Source organism: Erigeron canadensis, chromosome 2 (genome assembly GCF_010389155.1).
Source record: "Erigeron canadensis isolate Cc75 chromosome 2, C_canadensis_v1, whole genome shotgun sequence".
NCBI lineage: Eukaryota > Viridiplantae > Streptophyta > Magnoliopsida > Asterales > Asteraceae > Erigeron > Erigeron canadensis.
The window spans coordinates 46,499,347-46,513,955 of NC_057762.1; the positions used below are offsets into that span (position 1 = coordinate 46,499,347).

At 35.5% G+C, this 14,609-nt stretch overlaps 2 protein-coding genes across 2 annotated transcripts; one reads left to right on the forward strand and one right to left on the reverse strand.

Annotated features, from left to right (window-relative positions):
* Positions 1-317: 317 nt before the first annotated feature.
* On the reverse strand, positions 318-2,030 carry LOC122588383 (protein NODULATION SIGNALING PATHWAY 1-like). The gene has a single exon (XM_043760488.1). It carries the CDS (start codon positions 2,028-2,030, stop codon positions 318-320), a length of 1,713 nt encoding a protein of 570 aa, XP_043616423.1.
* Positions 2,031-9,810: 7,780 nt separating this feature from the next.
* On the forward strand, positions 9,811-11,362 carry LOC122590261 (growth-regulating factor 5-like). The gene is made up of 4 exons (XM_043762591.1): positions 9,811-9,979; positions 10,124-10,499; positions 10,587-11,024; positions 11,126-11,362. Coding segments are annotated over exons 1-4 (930 nt in total). The 5' UTR covers positions 9,811-9,864; the 3' UTR covers positions 11,127-11,362.
* The last annotated feature ends 3,247 nt before the right edge of the window (positions 11,363-14,609 follow it).

Here is a 14,609-nt window from a genome sequence, read left to right on the forward strand (position 1 = left end):
GTAATTATTTGGCAGTTTATAATTTGTGTAATGTATAATCTATCTATAACCCCACTCTCTTTCATTATTAAACTCGGTTATATATATACCCCCACTCTGTTTCATTTTTCATGATATATATACATGACTAGTACATACATGATCAAGAAACTTGGTTGGTTTTCTGTATGGAAACTTGAAACTCCTTTTATTATGGAAAAATAACTTGATTAGTAGTTTATGTGAAGGATCATATGACTAATGGATTAAAAGTTACAAAACAAAAGAAACATGCAACTGATACAAAAAAAAAAAAAACATTAACTACAACTCTAGACTTATTTGTTAACTGTTTTAACTTCTAGTAATGAACTGTCAATATTAGTTATTGTATCTAATTTCCATAAAGAGCAAAACGAAACAGGTTGTCCTTTCCACCATAACCCAACACATTTAGCTCTATCCTGATCATGTCTGAGCTCCCAGTTATTATCATACTTCCTCAACAACGCTCGTGCTCCGTCCATCACGTCTTCCCTGAAGACGTCCCCGACAAACCCAACTCTTGTCATCCTTTCCCCCCATTTCTCTTTGTTTTCGTTCATTTCACACACATTGATCAATGCTTTTGAAGCTTCACCTTCCATCATCTTTCTTTCTTCCATGTCTCTCCCTTTAAAAGCTACACTTGTTGAATCCAAGAAGCTCCACAAGTAATCTACTCTCTTAGCGAACCCTGTCTCGAAGTTGCCACAGTTGTTGCAGCTGCAGTCCATGTTGTTGTCACTCAAAACCATTCCTTTCGGTTCTAGACCCCGTATTGCTTTCAAGAACTCCGTTCTGTTATCTGGATTGTCGTGGTTTAGATTGTGAAGTCTAAACTGAGCACACACGATTAAGGTTTCATCCGGGGAGGATTTTTTGACTTCCGCATTTAACTTTGGTAAAGAGCAATTGTCTAGTCTGTTGATGTGTAGGTTAATCTTGTATTCACTGGCAGAGCGTAGAAGATTTGAGATGAAATTGTAGCCAGGTGGGCAATTTGCGAAAGGAATATGATAGTCCTCATGTGTTGGGGGTACGACTGTGAGTCTAACCAATGGAGGAGGCCCACCTGGTCGACGACTTAATGCTTCTAGCAGCGTCGGCCATTGGATCCCATGGGAGACTCCGATATCTAGTATGTGAAGACTGTTACTACTATGGGCATGCTCAGACAATACTTGGAGGATAGAGTAGTTGGCGATGTTGTTTGGGATAGTGAACCATGGATTGATGTCGTTGAAGTTGATGAGAGATTGTTGGAAGAATTTTGGCTTCACAGTGGAGAAATTGATGGGAGGGGCTGTCACCCTCGCAGGTTGGTTGTTGGTGGACGAGAGGTGGTGAGTGAGGGCTTGCAGCCCGTGAGACGCTAGTCTATAATTGGCATCTCCACTCGGGGAGGCCAGTTCACGGAGGACAAAGAGGAGATGGCGGACACGTGTCACGTTTCCAGCAGTGATCGCGGCAGCACATGGATTTAGCAACTGCTCAGCCCACCTACCGTTTCTGTTATTGACGTTATTAGAACTGTCCTTTGCTGACTTCCCCTGCCCCCTTTTATTTATTGGCTTCTTAACTTGCCCAGGAGGCCTCAACACATGATCATCATCAGGAGCTTTCCGTTTCTTAGATGAATCAGACACGAACTTCTTTGACTCACCAGAAACAATCAAACAATCAGTAGGCATTCTCTTTGTATTGGTACCAACGACAGTAATGTTAGAATCGTTAATAGAGTTGGAGGTAAGAATACTACTAGTAGCCCCGCTGAAGAGTTCTTGTTCTAAATCTTGAGAAGGGGGCCACCAGTTATCGTCGATGATATTGGTGGATCCGTCATATGGATCATCCAGAAATGATGGCAGGTAAGATACCGAATCTTCTAACCAATCTAATATAGGATCAGGGATTGAGTTTGGCTCAGGTTCACCAAACGTCATCACTTCTTGATTTGGGTCGGCGTTGGATGGGAAGTAGGGGAAAAATAACGCATCTTGCTTGATCATTGAATCGCAAACAAGAAAGAACAAGTATTGTATTTAGGGAAAGAAGAGAAAAAAAAGTGTGTGATTAGATAGTTAGGGGATTGTATTATATACTGAAAGGCATAAACAATACAAGGTAGATGTGCTATTTTTTGGAAGATATGGTGGTTTGTTTCGGATAAAAGTTATCTTTAATTAACCTGTGTTCTTTGGTTATTCTTGATAAAGAAATTGTTTTGATAAATCTTGTTTGGTTTTATATGGTTTAGACTTAGTATCAAGACGGCAGATTTGTTTTCATGTGTGATTAAATTATTAACATATGATTTGTCTTCTTAGCCAATTAGGAACATATTACACTGGTTTCCTAGTTTACCAAACTACCTGCTTGTCTCTTATATAGAATATTTTAGTATTAAAAGTTCTTAAAAGTTGAAAACTGATGGCTATAGGAAATCACGTCGTGAAGTTTGTACTTGGAGCATCTATGTGAGAACAACCTAAACCACCACCAAGGTGGCCTAGAGTTCTACATGCCTAACTTCCTAATTTCTTAATAAGAGATCTCAGGTTCGAATCGCACTAAGTACCATTATGGGAATGACTCGGAAACTAAGACCGCGTATATCTGATTCAAAAGACCCGTTTTCCTTGGTTAACTTGAATAGAGAAAACCTCATCCTGATGACAACATATAAAAAAACTACAATTAATTGACATATTAACATAGTAAAGCATCCTACCAACTATCTGCGTTGCTGACTTTCTGTGACAGAAAGAAACATCTTACAACTTTGCAATAATTCTAAAGTACAACTTGAATTAGTTTTCAAAACTTTTGTTAATTTTCATTCTTTCTATTGGTTCCTAATTCAGAGGCTTTATTAAACTATATCATTTTTAAACTCATAAACCCATATAGACCATCAGATGATTGAAAGGCATACCAAACACTATAGAGAAATATACAAATAATTATTAGTACCAAAGTGGGAAAGAACAAGCCTAGTATATAGATATTCAATGAACAAAACAAACTTACAACATTTCCTTTAGTGGTTCTAATTAGTAGTAATATTGTAGTATCCTTTTTGCATAACCGTGGAGACATCCCTTAACTACACACCAATTGTAGTGTTTTTCTTGAAAGTTGCCTAATTATAGTAATGATGTTGGAACAGAATTGTAACTCAACCTGCACCAAAGGAGAAAATAAACAGTTATAAGAATGCCACTTTTCGTATCAAGGTTACTTGTGGAGGGCGATGAGACCTCCTCGGATATCAGGATGTCTAACAACTAGGCCACTTTGGTGGTGGAGTGGTGGGTAAAGGGGGGGAAAAACACTAAACCTTACCTAATTATATGACATTCTCTTTGTTAGTTAGTAATGACGTTATCAACGAGTTGTATCTTGACCTGAACTAAGGGGAACTGTCAGTATTGCAATTGGAATCTAAACCTACAATCTATAGTTTCATCATATTGTGCAGATGTAATACTTTCAATTTGAATTTGCCCACTAAAAGAGCTTAAGTAACCATAAAAGAGAGCATAATTAATAAATTAATAACTGGATCAGCACACCCAATTAGCCACTGTGAGTCTGTGAATACATCTGAGTTATGATAATATTAATTGCCCGGCCCGTTACTGTTCTTTTCTCCCTGTCTACCCGGCTGCTTACATCAGGTTGGTTCAAGTCATACAAAATAACGAATATATATATGGCAGGTGTAGGGCCTCATAAGAAAAAATGTATTGACCCATAACCTAAACTACAAAGTACCCTGCAGTTTACCAAATACAAATTGTTGACTCCTACCAAAAGCCCTTGAATCTACATAAACATGCTTAAAACGAGCTTTGATATTTAACTATTCAGCGAACGACTTGGATTGAAAATTTATATTGATCTTGACCAATTTGAAGCTTAGTTACATTGAATATAAAGTTGATTTACTTGAAACTTTGCTTGAAGTCAACTCACTAGTTGCCATGAACTTGAACTTAGCTATTTGTTGTCTTGAGATTGAATTATTCAAAAAGTTTCTTGAACTTGACCCAATACAATGACTACTTTGAGCTTGACTACATGGTTTATAGTTCACATATATTCTAAAGCTTAAATTACCAATGCAATTTTTTTCCCGGGTAAAGCGAGTCAAAGAAATACGAGACTCCGGTGTCTTAGCCATCTTAAATATGCTCAAAGGATGAAAATTCTTTCCCTTAGGTATATCTTTCTAAAAGCTAGGAAAGAGTGAAGGTTTGACAGGGCCATAAGACCACCAAAGGACTTGAGACTATCAAAGATTAAACATGAGCCCTCAAAAATAACATCTTTGACATCAAAAGTCAAGACAAATACCTCTCTCAGGTAAGCCATACAATTCGTGTCATGTTCGAGTTGGTAACTTCAGATTATCTTGTTGGTGGTTTCATAAATCCAAGCCACTTAGCTAACCTGTCACTCTGTCAGAAGTTTAGATCCTAACCCCACCCAGACTAAGATCAATAGGTACATTATATTATATCATTATAAGTCGATTGTTAGATAATGTTACCCCATTATGTAAATGCTAAACATGGACTAAATCGGGTGTCAGACCAAGTTTAACTATTATATAGCAGAGTTTAATTTATAGCTAAACAAGGCTTATGAATGTGACAAGGGAGGCCAAAATAATAGGGAATTTTGTGTATGTGTAGATAATATGTGTCACAAACTAGCTATACACAATAACACACACAAACTAGCTATACACAATCTCACTACGTACCACAGTCCACTGAACCCTTCATTCTCAGGACCACAACATAACGTACCACCGTTATGTAACTTGTGCTTGGTCTATGCATTAATGATGGTAGCTTGCAGTAATAGTATAGTAGTCTTGTATACATGAGGCATACTTTTGCATTGATTTATATGCAGAAAAAAGTTGGTACCTTATAATAGTTTTATCATGAGAAAAGAAAAGGTTAGGGCACTTAAAAAAGGGTGCAAATATAGATGGGTCTAGTATAGTAGTAGTATTAATTGATGGTGTTCTCTCAATCTTTATATATATGTATATATAAAATGGTGTGTGATGACTGACACTGGGCATGATTTAAATTGATTTGACCTTAGGCTGAGTAAGGTATCTTTGGCAGTCAACATTGCAGGTGGTAGGAGCTTTTAGGGACCAGTCAGTGTGTAAGAGTATTTAAATCCCAAACAACCTGCCAAATTGGGATTCATAAACTCATACCAGTACTATCATTACCAAGCTCAGTAAAACTATATCTGTGGAATACCCTTCCCAAATGTTGAGACAAATATACATTACTGTATATATGAGTTCAAATAGCTTATGCTAAAGAGGATTATTAAGAGATTCTTTAGTGCTATTTTTGTTTGCTAATTTGTTATTCTGAAATGTACCATAAGAAATGTCAAAATGATGCAAGTGAAGTGATGACAAACAACATCTAATTATTTCATGTCATGACCAAAAGTTTGAGAGTATTTTCTGGTTTGAAGCATGTGAATTGAGGCAGGGTTTTGAACAGTCTTCTTAAAACTTCAACATGCACACTCACACCTGCCCAGACTTATTTTTTTTTATTTTTGACAATGGAGGTGCAATCACCACATGAGTTTTTCCTTGCATGTAATGAGCCAAAATATTAGGAAATCATGTAACTTACATGTATTTTTCCTTAAATTTGGGATTAGAATCCCCTGCAACTGAGTAAATAGCTTAAAGTTTTTATACACCCACGAATACAAACTAAACGATACAGCACCAGTGAATTTGTCAACAAAAACAAAGGAAGTCATCAAAGGTAAAATCTAAATTGTGTTATGTTTGAAGATATGTGTGTTATGAAACTTGTAATCATATTCTCCAAATTGGGTATCGTCCATATATACCTGGCAGAGGAGGATAGTTAGAGTTTAATTAGTACTGATTATACATTTGCATATGAATTACTCGGTTTACAACAAACTTTTTGTTTAATTTACTTGGTTTCAGACACAAATATAGAGTATGCATAAAGACACCAACGTAGTACCCAATTATTCAATCAAGTATATTACAAAGTCATATCCCTCCAAACATCTTTACAGTATACATTTTGGCTCTAGCTAGGTTCATCTGTGGTGTCACGTGGTAACATATAAACTTCATGAAAAGAAAAAGAAATAGAAAAAAGATCCACACATAATTTAAGATATATAGTGTCGTAGCAGTACGTAACAAATTAATAGCAGTAACTTTCTTCTTGGTGCACTGCACGTATGTACAATATGTTGTCGCCTTCAGTCGTGTGTACTACACACATATATATATACTAGGTTTTTTACCCGCACGATGTGCGGCTATTTAAAATAACCTACGTAAAAAGAATAAAAATAACATGAACTAAGATATAATAATACATTAAAGCATATAAATTTTTTGAGAAATATAATAATGTATAAACCACGTAAAATTTAACAACCCAATTACTTTTCATATTAAAGTCGAAAAGAATTTGAAGATGAAATCAAAACCAACTTTTAAAAAAAATATGACAATGGTGTGATGTGTCGACACAATTATGTAATCTATATATGAAACTAATGTTGGTTTTTAGGAAACAAAATCAATTTTATTAATTTCATAATTTTATTTTTTACATACCAATAAGTATTTAATATACTTTATTGCATAAATAAATAAATATTGTGAAAAATTATAGAGATGACAATAGGATAGGATAAAATCCTATGTCGCAAATTTTAAAAATAGTTTTAAATTAAAGAGAAAAGGTAAAAGAAATTAACCCCTTTTTAAAAATAGTTTTAAAATCCTATGTGGCAAAATAATTTTTAAAAATAGTTTTAAAGAGATGACACATAGGATAAAATCCTATGTGGCAAAATAATTTTTAAAAATAGTTTTAAATATTTTAAGGTAAAAGAAATTAACCCCTTTTTATAGTTTTGACATTAAATTAATTTTCTAGTATTTTATTTTTAGATATGGGGTTAATTTAGTTGGAACTTTAGCGGATAGCGGGTAAAATACCCACAAAAAAAGAGAAAAGGGCGTGGCAAGCCCCTGATGTGCCAGCCATCTCACTTGTGATGAATCACTCTTCCACCCATTAGTTTCTTTTTCTTCTTCATTCTCTACATGCATTTCATTTCATTTTCTCAAATCAAGCTAAGTTCCTTCAAATTCAAGGATAAGAAACATCCATAGTAATCATCACCATCAAATAATCTTCTCAAGAAACTGAAAAGCTAGGGTTCGTGGGTTTTGTGTGGTGGTGGCCGAAAATTTCAAAGAAGAAGGGGAAAGGGGATTTTCAATTTAAGTCTTGGATTAGCTCATTTAATCTTGAGGTATTGAGTTCCCTTAATTTAGTTTTATCATTCTCTTGAAATTAGGGTTCATGGATGAACCAATATTGGGGGTTTTTGCTAGAAAATGAATTATGGTTAATTTTCTCCAATTCCTTAGTTAACCTAGTTGTCATTGAGTTATAAGATGTGCTTGATTATGAAATTGATAAATTCATGTGATGAATTGAGTTTGTAAGAAAAGATGAATATTACTAGTTATTGTCATGTGAATGAAAATGGTAGGTTGAACTACCTAATGTTATGGTTAAAGATGAAAGTAACTCAATGATAAATGGGTTGGGTTTTGGGTTTAGAAAAGGCTAGTGATTGAGAATGGCTAGGTTGAACTAGCCAAGTTGTGAATGTAAGCTTATGTATTTTACGATATGATTTTAGGTTGAAGCTTGCTTGTGCTTGTTGTTTAGCGTTATTCTCTTTGTTGCGGAGGAGGTGAGTATATTTACATACCCTTATGTTTACGTTGGGTCAATTACCATGAGATGTGAATGTTCCAAGCATGGTAATTGATTTGGCGTGAAGCCCATGTGGGGCATTGTTTATGAGGCCTAAGAACCTCCGGGGCCTAAGAATCCTGATAGATATGATTGTTTAGCTTATATGGATCCATATATGTATTGTTTGTGCGCAAGGTGAATATGTAAATGTGACATGACGATGCCATAGGTTACATGTGAAAGTCCTTGTACTATGCCCTCCTTCGTAATCATAAATGTATGCAAGTATATTCACTAAGCCTTTGCTTATATTTTAGTTGTTTACACTCTTATAGGTAGTTCCGGAAGAAGGAACTAATGTTGTCGATTTGAAGAAAGTTGAATTAGAGCTTGAAGTAACTTTTGGGAGTTCTTGAAGGTACTTAGGTCATCCTTGGATGGATGACAATCTTTTGATGTAGATACCTAGTTGTCCCTCTCCTTTGGTTCATGGTATATTTTGATTTGAGGTCATGTTTCGGTAATATTTCTGTAAATGTCCAAGTTGTAAAGTCTCTGAAAAATGGTATTGTTGTTTATGGGCGAAAATGTTGCCAAAACGGGTAAATGACCCGTTAGGGTTGTTCTTTGATTTGTGAAACTAGTTATATAGTAATTGGGTTTGAAATGCGTCTACGTTGTTGTTGGAAACCTTTGCAAAGTGTTTTGAGAAGTTCATTTTGAAATTTGAAGGTTGCAAGTTGGATCAAGTGTTAAGTCGATGTTAGGGTTGCTGGTCAGGTCTCCCACTGCGGCGCAGTGGGGGTGGTTTTGCCCACTGCGGCGCAGTGGAAATCATCTGATCATATTTGGTTTACTCCCACTGCGGCGCAGTGGGGGTGTGTCAAGCCCACTGCGGTGCAGTGGGGCTTTGTCCCTTTCTTTGCCGAGGCTTTCCACTGCGGCGTAGTGGGGAGTGTTCGACCCACTGCGGCACAGTGGGGTATATATATATATAAAAAAAAAAAGAAATCTTGCGTTTTCGGTTTATCGAGTTTAATCCTTTTAATAAAAATCATGGGTGCCCATGCATTTATTCATTAAACAAGAAATAATAAAATATTAGTAAGTGAGGGGTTCCACACCTAAGCTAATTAGGTGTCGGATATCCTTATATTCCCTTTTCCCTATATATATATATATGGGGAAAGGTGGTGTCACACACCTAAGTTGGGTAAATAACCTCTCACATATTAATATTTTAATATTAATGAATAAATGATGGGCCCCTGATTTTTATGGAATAGAAAATCAAGATGTGAGAGATTTTTTATCCAAAGTAGGTGGTGTTGTCCCACACATTCACTTCCCCCATATATATATATATATATTATAATTTTTGAGCGGTAAACTTTTTAATTTTAGTTTCACATTGTATATAATACGAGTACTTTGCAAAGGATATCCAAAATTGCAACAAGCTAGTATATAATATGGTTCGTTCACAAGAGCATTTGTGTTTGCACAAACAATAGACGTGTAACGTGTTATATGTAAATAAATAATATGGATGGATGGACTACGTACCGTAAAGGTGACATGAGATAATATCATGACACGGCTCTTGAATAGTGTTGCTTGTGTATGTAGTGTACTGCACACCCCCTTGAGCAACACAACAAATTTAGACAGTGGTCTGCAGTGGACTCATTTGAGGTCTCTCTATCACCGTGTACGTTGTATTAACGTATGTGTGTGAGAGATATAGAGAGAGAGAGAGACCTTTCATTAGATTCATTCCCTACCCTATAAACATAGGAACCCCATCCTTCCAACAAACAAGAAGAGTATCAAAAAGAAAAAGCTTTTTTTGTTTCAAACATCATCAGACAAGAAAAAGATGATGATGGGTACTACAAGCAGCAGTAGTAGCAGCAGCAGCAGCAGTAATCTAAATCAAAATCATCATCATCATCATCATGCATTCACAGCAGCGCAATGGGAAGAACTGGAACAACAAGCTTTAATCTACAAATACATGGTTTCAGGTGTTCCAGTCCCTACTGATCTCATTTTGTCTGTCAGAAGAAGTCTATTTACCTCTACTTTCTCTACTTCCTCTTCTTCTGCAGCATTATCTAACCAACACACTTGTAAGTCTTCTTTTTCTTCTATATATATAATGTCTTAACATCATAACTTAGTATATAACTAACCATTACTTACATATATATGTATATACATATATATATATATATATATATGTTGTGTGTGTGTGATTTTTGATTGGGTTGCAGTAGGAGTATGGGAAGGAAGCTTTCAGTACAATCAGTTGTATGGGTATGGCAGAAAAATAGATTTAGAGCCTGGAAGATGCAGAAGAACAGATGGAAAGAAATGGAGGTGTTCTAAGGAAGCTTACCCTGATTCCAAATACTGTGAGAGGCACATGCACCGCGGTCGAAATCGTTCAAGAAAGCCTGTGGAATTCTCTTCTTCTTCTTCTTCTACCTCTGTTTCATCATCATCTACTACTTCTTCCATTCCTAATGTTTCTTCATCATTATCAACTACAATCTCCAAGTCATTTGACACCTACCCTCAATTCTCCTCTAATCAAACCAATTTCATGGATTCTTCAGCCTATTCTTATCAAACGCTCAAGGATTATAGGTTCATCTACATATAAACTTATATCTTGTTCTGTTTAATTGCTTTCTGTGTTCAATATTGACATATCTGTTGATGAATGAATTATAGGTACTTGCAGCAAGGAATGAAGAACTTTGGAGAAGATGAGAGAACAGGAGCTTACTTCCATCTAAATGATCCTTACACCAATCACACACTAAAGATATCATCTGATCACCACTACTCTCACTTCAACTTTCAGAACCTTAAACAACAGCAAAACAAAGAAGATGATGAAACACAAGGGCGGCATTGCTTTGTTATGGGTACTGATTTCGTAAAGTCACCAGAAGGAGTACTAGTCACAAAATCCAGCATTCGGATTGATGGAAAAGCTGATGAAACCACTAGTAAACAGCCATTTCACCACTTTTTCGCACCGCCAAAAAACACACAAGAGAATGCATGGATCGAAATCGATCAACAACAGAACCATCACCTCATTAACCAACCAAAACCCCCTCTGTCCACCCAAGATCTTTTTCAATCCAAACCTAGACCTTACTGGTAAAACTTAACTACTTTAGCATTGACAATAAGTATTAATTAGAGTAGAATTTGCTTTTAAAAAATGCTTGTTTGTTCTGTTTAATGCATTAATGTTACAGAACCTAGCTAGCTGCAAGTTCTTTTTAGGTTGGAATGAATGAAAGGGGAGGTAGGGCAACAAACAGAAGAATTAGATGTTGGGGCCTCAGGGGCAAAAGTGTTTGGAATTCACTTGTCATTATCAAGATATTGTAACATGCTATGCCCCCACAATTATCACTTGCATATGGGTCTGAGTTTGTCTGAATAGTGTTGTAGTAATACTAAGCAATCCCAGTGCTGTTTTTTTGGTTTTATTTTTAATGTTTACTTCATTCAGTATCTATCTATCTATCTATCTATCTATCTATCTATCTATCTATCTACACCTTGTGTGTGTGGAAACAAGTCAATTGTGCAGACAGTCAAAGCTAGTGGCTGACCAAATCAATGCAGAGTCTAATTTAGTTCAAATTTAAAAGAGGAATATGCCAATTCATTCACTTTCATAGTGGAATTTTGTGGTAAAATTGAAATGTGTCGAATAGGATTGGCAGATAGACATTAAAAGTACAATTTATTATGATAAGAGTGTACACTCGGACAAAAACTGTCTCCCTAATGCCCATTCCCCACACATCTATAATATCATATAATACCTTATAATGCAAACTACACCTTTCATTTTAAGTAATTAAGAACTTAAAAAGACTAAACGTCCCTCCTTTTTTTTTACATCTTTTATATATTACATACTTAATTAGACTAAAATACCCTTAAAATATCTATATTACCCTTATTGAAATTTTTTACAATGTACGTTTAAAATAACTATACTATTCCATTTAATTACTTGTACATTGCGCGGGCACACTTCTAGTTTATCTCATGGATATTCACAAAAGGTAAATTAATTCCTTCCCCTATATTCTAACAAACTAACTCATGCATCATGTATTACATTATGTATATTGAACTTGATTTCAAAACCTTAGACTTTAGAAGAACAGCATATCTGTCATAGGAATTCATGTCAATACTTGTATAGGCCGAACCCTATCACCAATAAGTGTCATATTTGCTATATAGGGTTGTAATGATTAAATGTATTATTATCACCAGAGTAAGCAATTACAATAAGCACGCTATAACATCAAGTACCAAAACAAAGTACCCTAGTCAAGTTAAGCAACACAAACTCTTACAAAATACATAATGCATTTTGTCACCTTTAGTTCTTTGTCCATGTTAATGAACATTTACAGCAACTGTACACATTCTCGGCAATAACAGGGTATAGGGGAGGTAAGATGTATACAAGTCTTACCTCTAACGGAAGGTAGGAATACTATTTTCAGAAAGACCTCCGGCCCAAAACCATATTTCTGAAAGAGAATTATGTTAAATAAATTAAAAAAGGTATAGTTAAGATGGTCACAATCACATTTGAAAGTTACACTTACATTGATTTTGCCACAAAAAAGTTACTTTTTTTAGTGAACAAGAAGAAAAATAACAAGATGCAGGGTAAATAGCTCAAAATAAATAAAATACAGTACAAATATTAGGGCTGTCAATTTCGACCCAACCCGAAAAAAATCAGGTTAGGGTTGAGTATTTTCGACCCACCAACCCACCAACCTGATTTTTTCTGGGTTGGGTTGTTGGGTTGTCAGGTCGACCTGCCAACCCAATATCTTTAAAATAATTGAATTATATATAATAGTTTATACTCCACATTACACTAATTCATACATCCTATTCTTATTTTTTATATTTCTAACCTAAAATAATTTCAAATATGAAATAAAAGGAGGATTCAAAATTCTGTGAGATGATAAGTGATGTAGGATGAGGCGGTAAGGTTGTTAACTTTATGCCAAGTATTAACAATACCCTCGTATTTCATTCTTTTTTTACCCTTCGTTTTCGGCTTACACCATCAATGATAAAGCTTTATATTGGTTGATTTATTCCATTTTATATTTATATATATTTGCTTCTCGGGTCACATGGGTTGGGTCATGGGTTGGCGGGTTGTGGGTCAAGGTTGAAATTTCTGACCTGAAATTTTTAGTGGGTTGGGTTAGGGTCGGAGTTTTTCAACCCGCCAACCCGAACCCATTGACAGCCCTAAGTACAATGGTAGATCTGGTGCCTTCAAATAAGATGCAGGGTATACCTCAAAATAACAAGAGAAACAATGATGAATGTATAAGATCATTACAACTGTGATTGATTTTATACAATCCAATATTATAAAGTTGAAATATTCTCTGACAAACAAGAATTACCCATTTACAAGTTATCTCCAAATGTGGAAACAAAAACAATGATATAATCCTTGAAATAAATTGGTATAAATCGAAAAAATTAACAAATGAATACTTACTCCAACATCTCTATATCCAAGTCAGTAAATTGATTAGGGGAAGCGGGAAGATGAAAATATATAATATTAATAATCTCACAATCCCAATACATTTGTTGTTAAAATGTGCCATGTGTTTTGATCAATCTCCTTCTCTGAATCACCAAAAAAGTCGCCACAATAATTTGCAAGATTCCGGCCAAACCAGTGAACATAAATCCTATTTTCTTACCCATGTTGGTTTTTTTATGTGGCAGAGGTGGTGGTGTGTGGTACCTTCTACGATGTGGGGTTGATCTTGAAGTGTTTCTTGAGCCTGGAACATGATGTGGCTTTCTTGGTGACGGTGGTGGTGGTTGGAGTGTGAAAAGTGGTGGTGGTGGTGGTGGTTGTTGTGAGGAAGGTGGCGTTGGTGGTGGTTGGAGGGAGGAAGGTGGCGGTGGTGGTGGTGGTGGTGGAGACTGCTGAAAATCTTGTTGTTGAGAATTAACAGAGAGTGCAAATGATAACAAGACACCAAAGAAAGGGAATAACAAGAGAGATTCCATGGGGTTTCTTTACATGGAAAAGCAGATAATATGGAGAAACCAAGAATGGATGGATGTTTTGGTAATGATAATTTAGATGTGGTTTTTGTGGATTGAATCAAAGGGAAGGAAAATAATGGGGGTCCAAGTCCAAGTAAATGTTGTTGGCAACTTTTTTTTCTTTTCTTTTCTTTTTTTTTTTAAATTTCATTCAATGAGAGAGAGAAAAAAAGCATAAGAGCACACAAGTGAGCAATAAAAAAGACAGACATGGCAAGTAATGCTTTTTTTCTTTTTTTATTGTTTAGTATTATCATTAACACAAGATTTCCCCGATCCCCTCTTCCAGGAGAATACAGCTAATTAGATTTATTTAGAATTAAAATATATTCAGGAATCAATCAATGAGATTAGTAAGATTCTTTATTACAGCAATAAGTTATAGGATTCTTTTCGCTTCTTTTCCTTAAATAATATTCTTTTTAACTAAAATAAAAAGGTAATAGAAGAAACCCTAGTCCCGCCCCCGGTACCACAATTGGATACCTATTAACTCACCCCGTATGAGTTATATGATTATAAATATTTTTTAACACTATTAGGAGTAACCCTTTCCAAAAAGTGTTTGAGAACGCCCCGAAATGCCCCCTAAACGCCCCTAGGGAC

What these genes read in the sequence shown, in the direction of transcription:
- LOC122590261 (XM_043762591.1), top strand. Translation starts at nt 9,865, where the DNA reads ATGGTTTCAGGTGTTCCAGTCCCTACTGATCTCATTTTGTCTGTCAGA. An exon ending in ATTATCTAACCAACACACTT is followed by an intron (nt 9,980 to 10,123) that starts GTAAGTCTTCTT and finishes ATTGGGTTGCAG; the next exon opens with TAGGAGTATGGGAAGGAAGC. An exon ending in CAAACGCTCAAGGATTATAG is followed by an intron (nt 10,500 to 10,586) that starts GTTCATCTACAT and finishes AATGAATTATAG; the next exon opens with GTACTTGCAGCAAGGAATGA.
- LOC122588383 (XM_043760488.1), bottom strand. Translation starts at nt 2,030, where the DNA reads ATGATCAAGCAAGATGCGTTATTTTTCCCCTACTTCCCATCCAACGCC.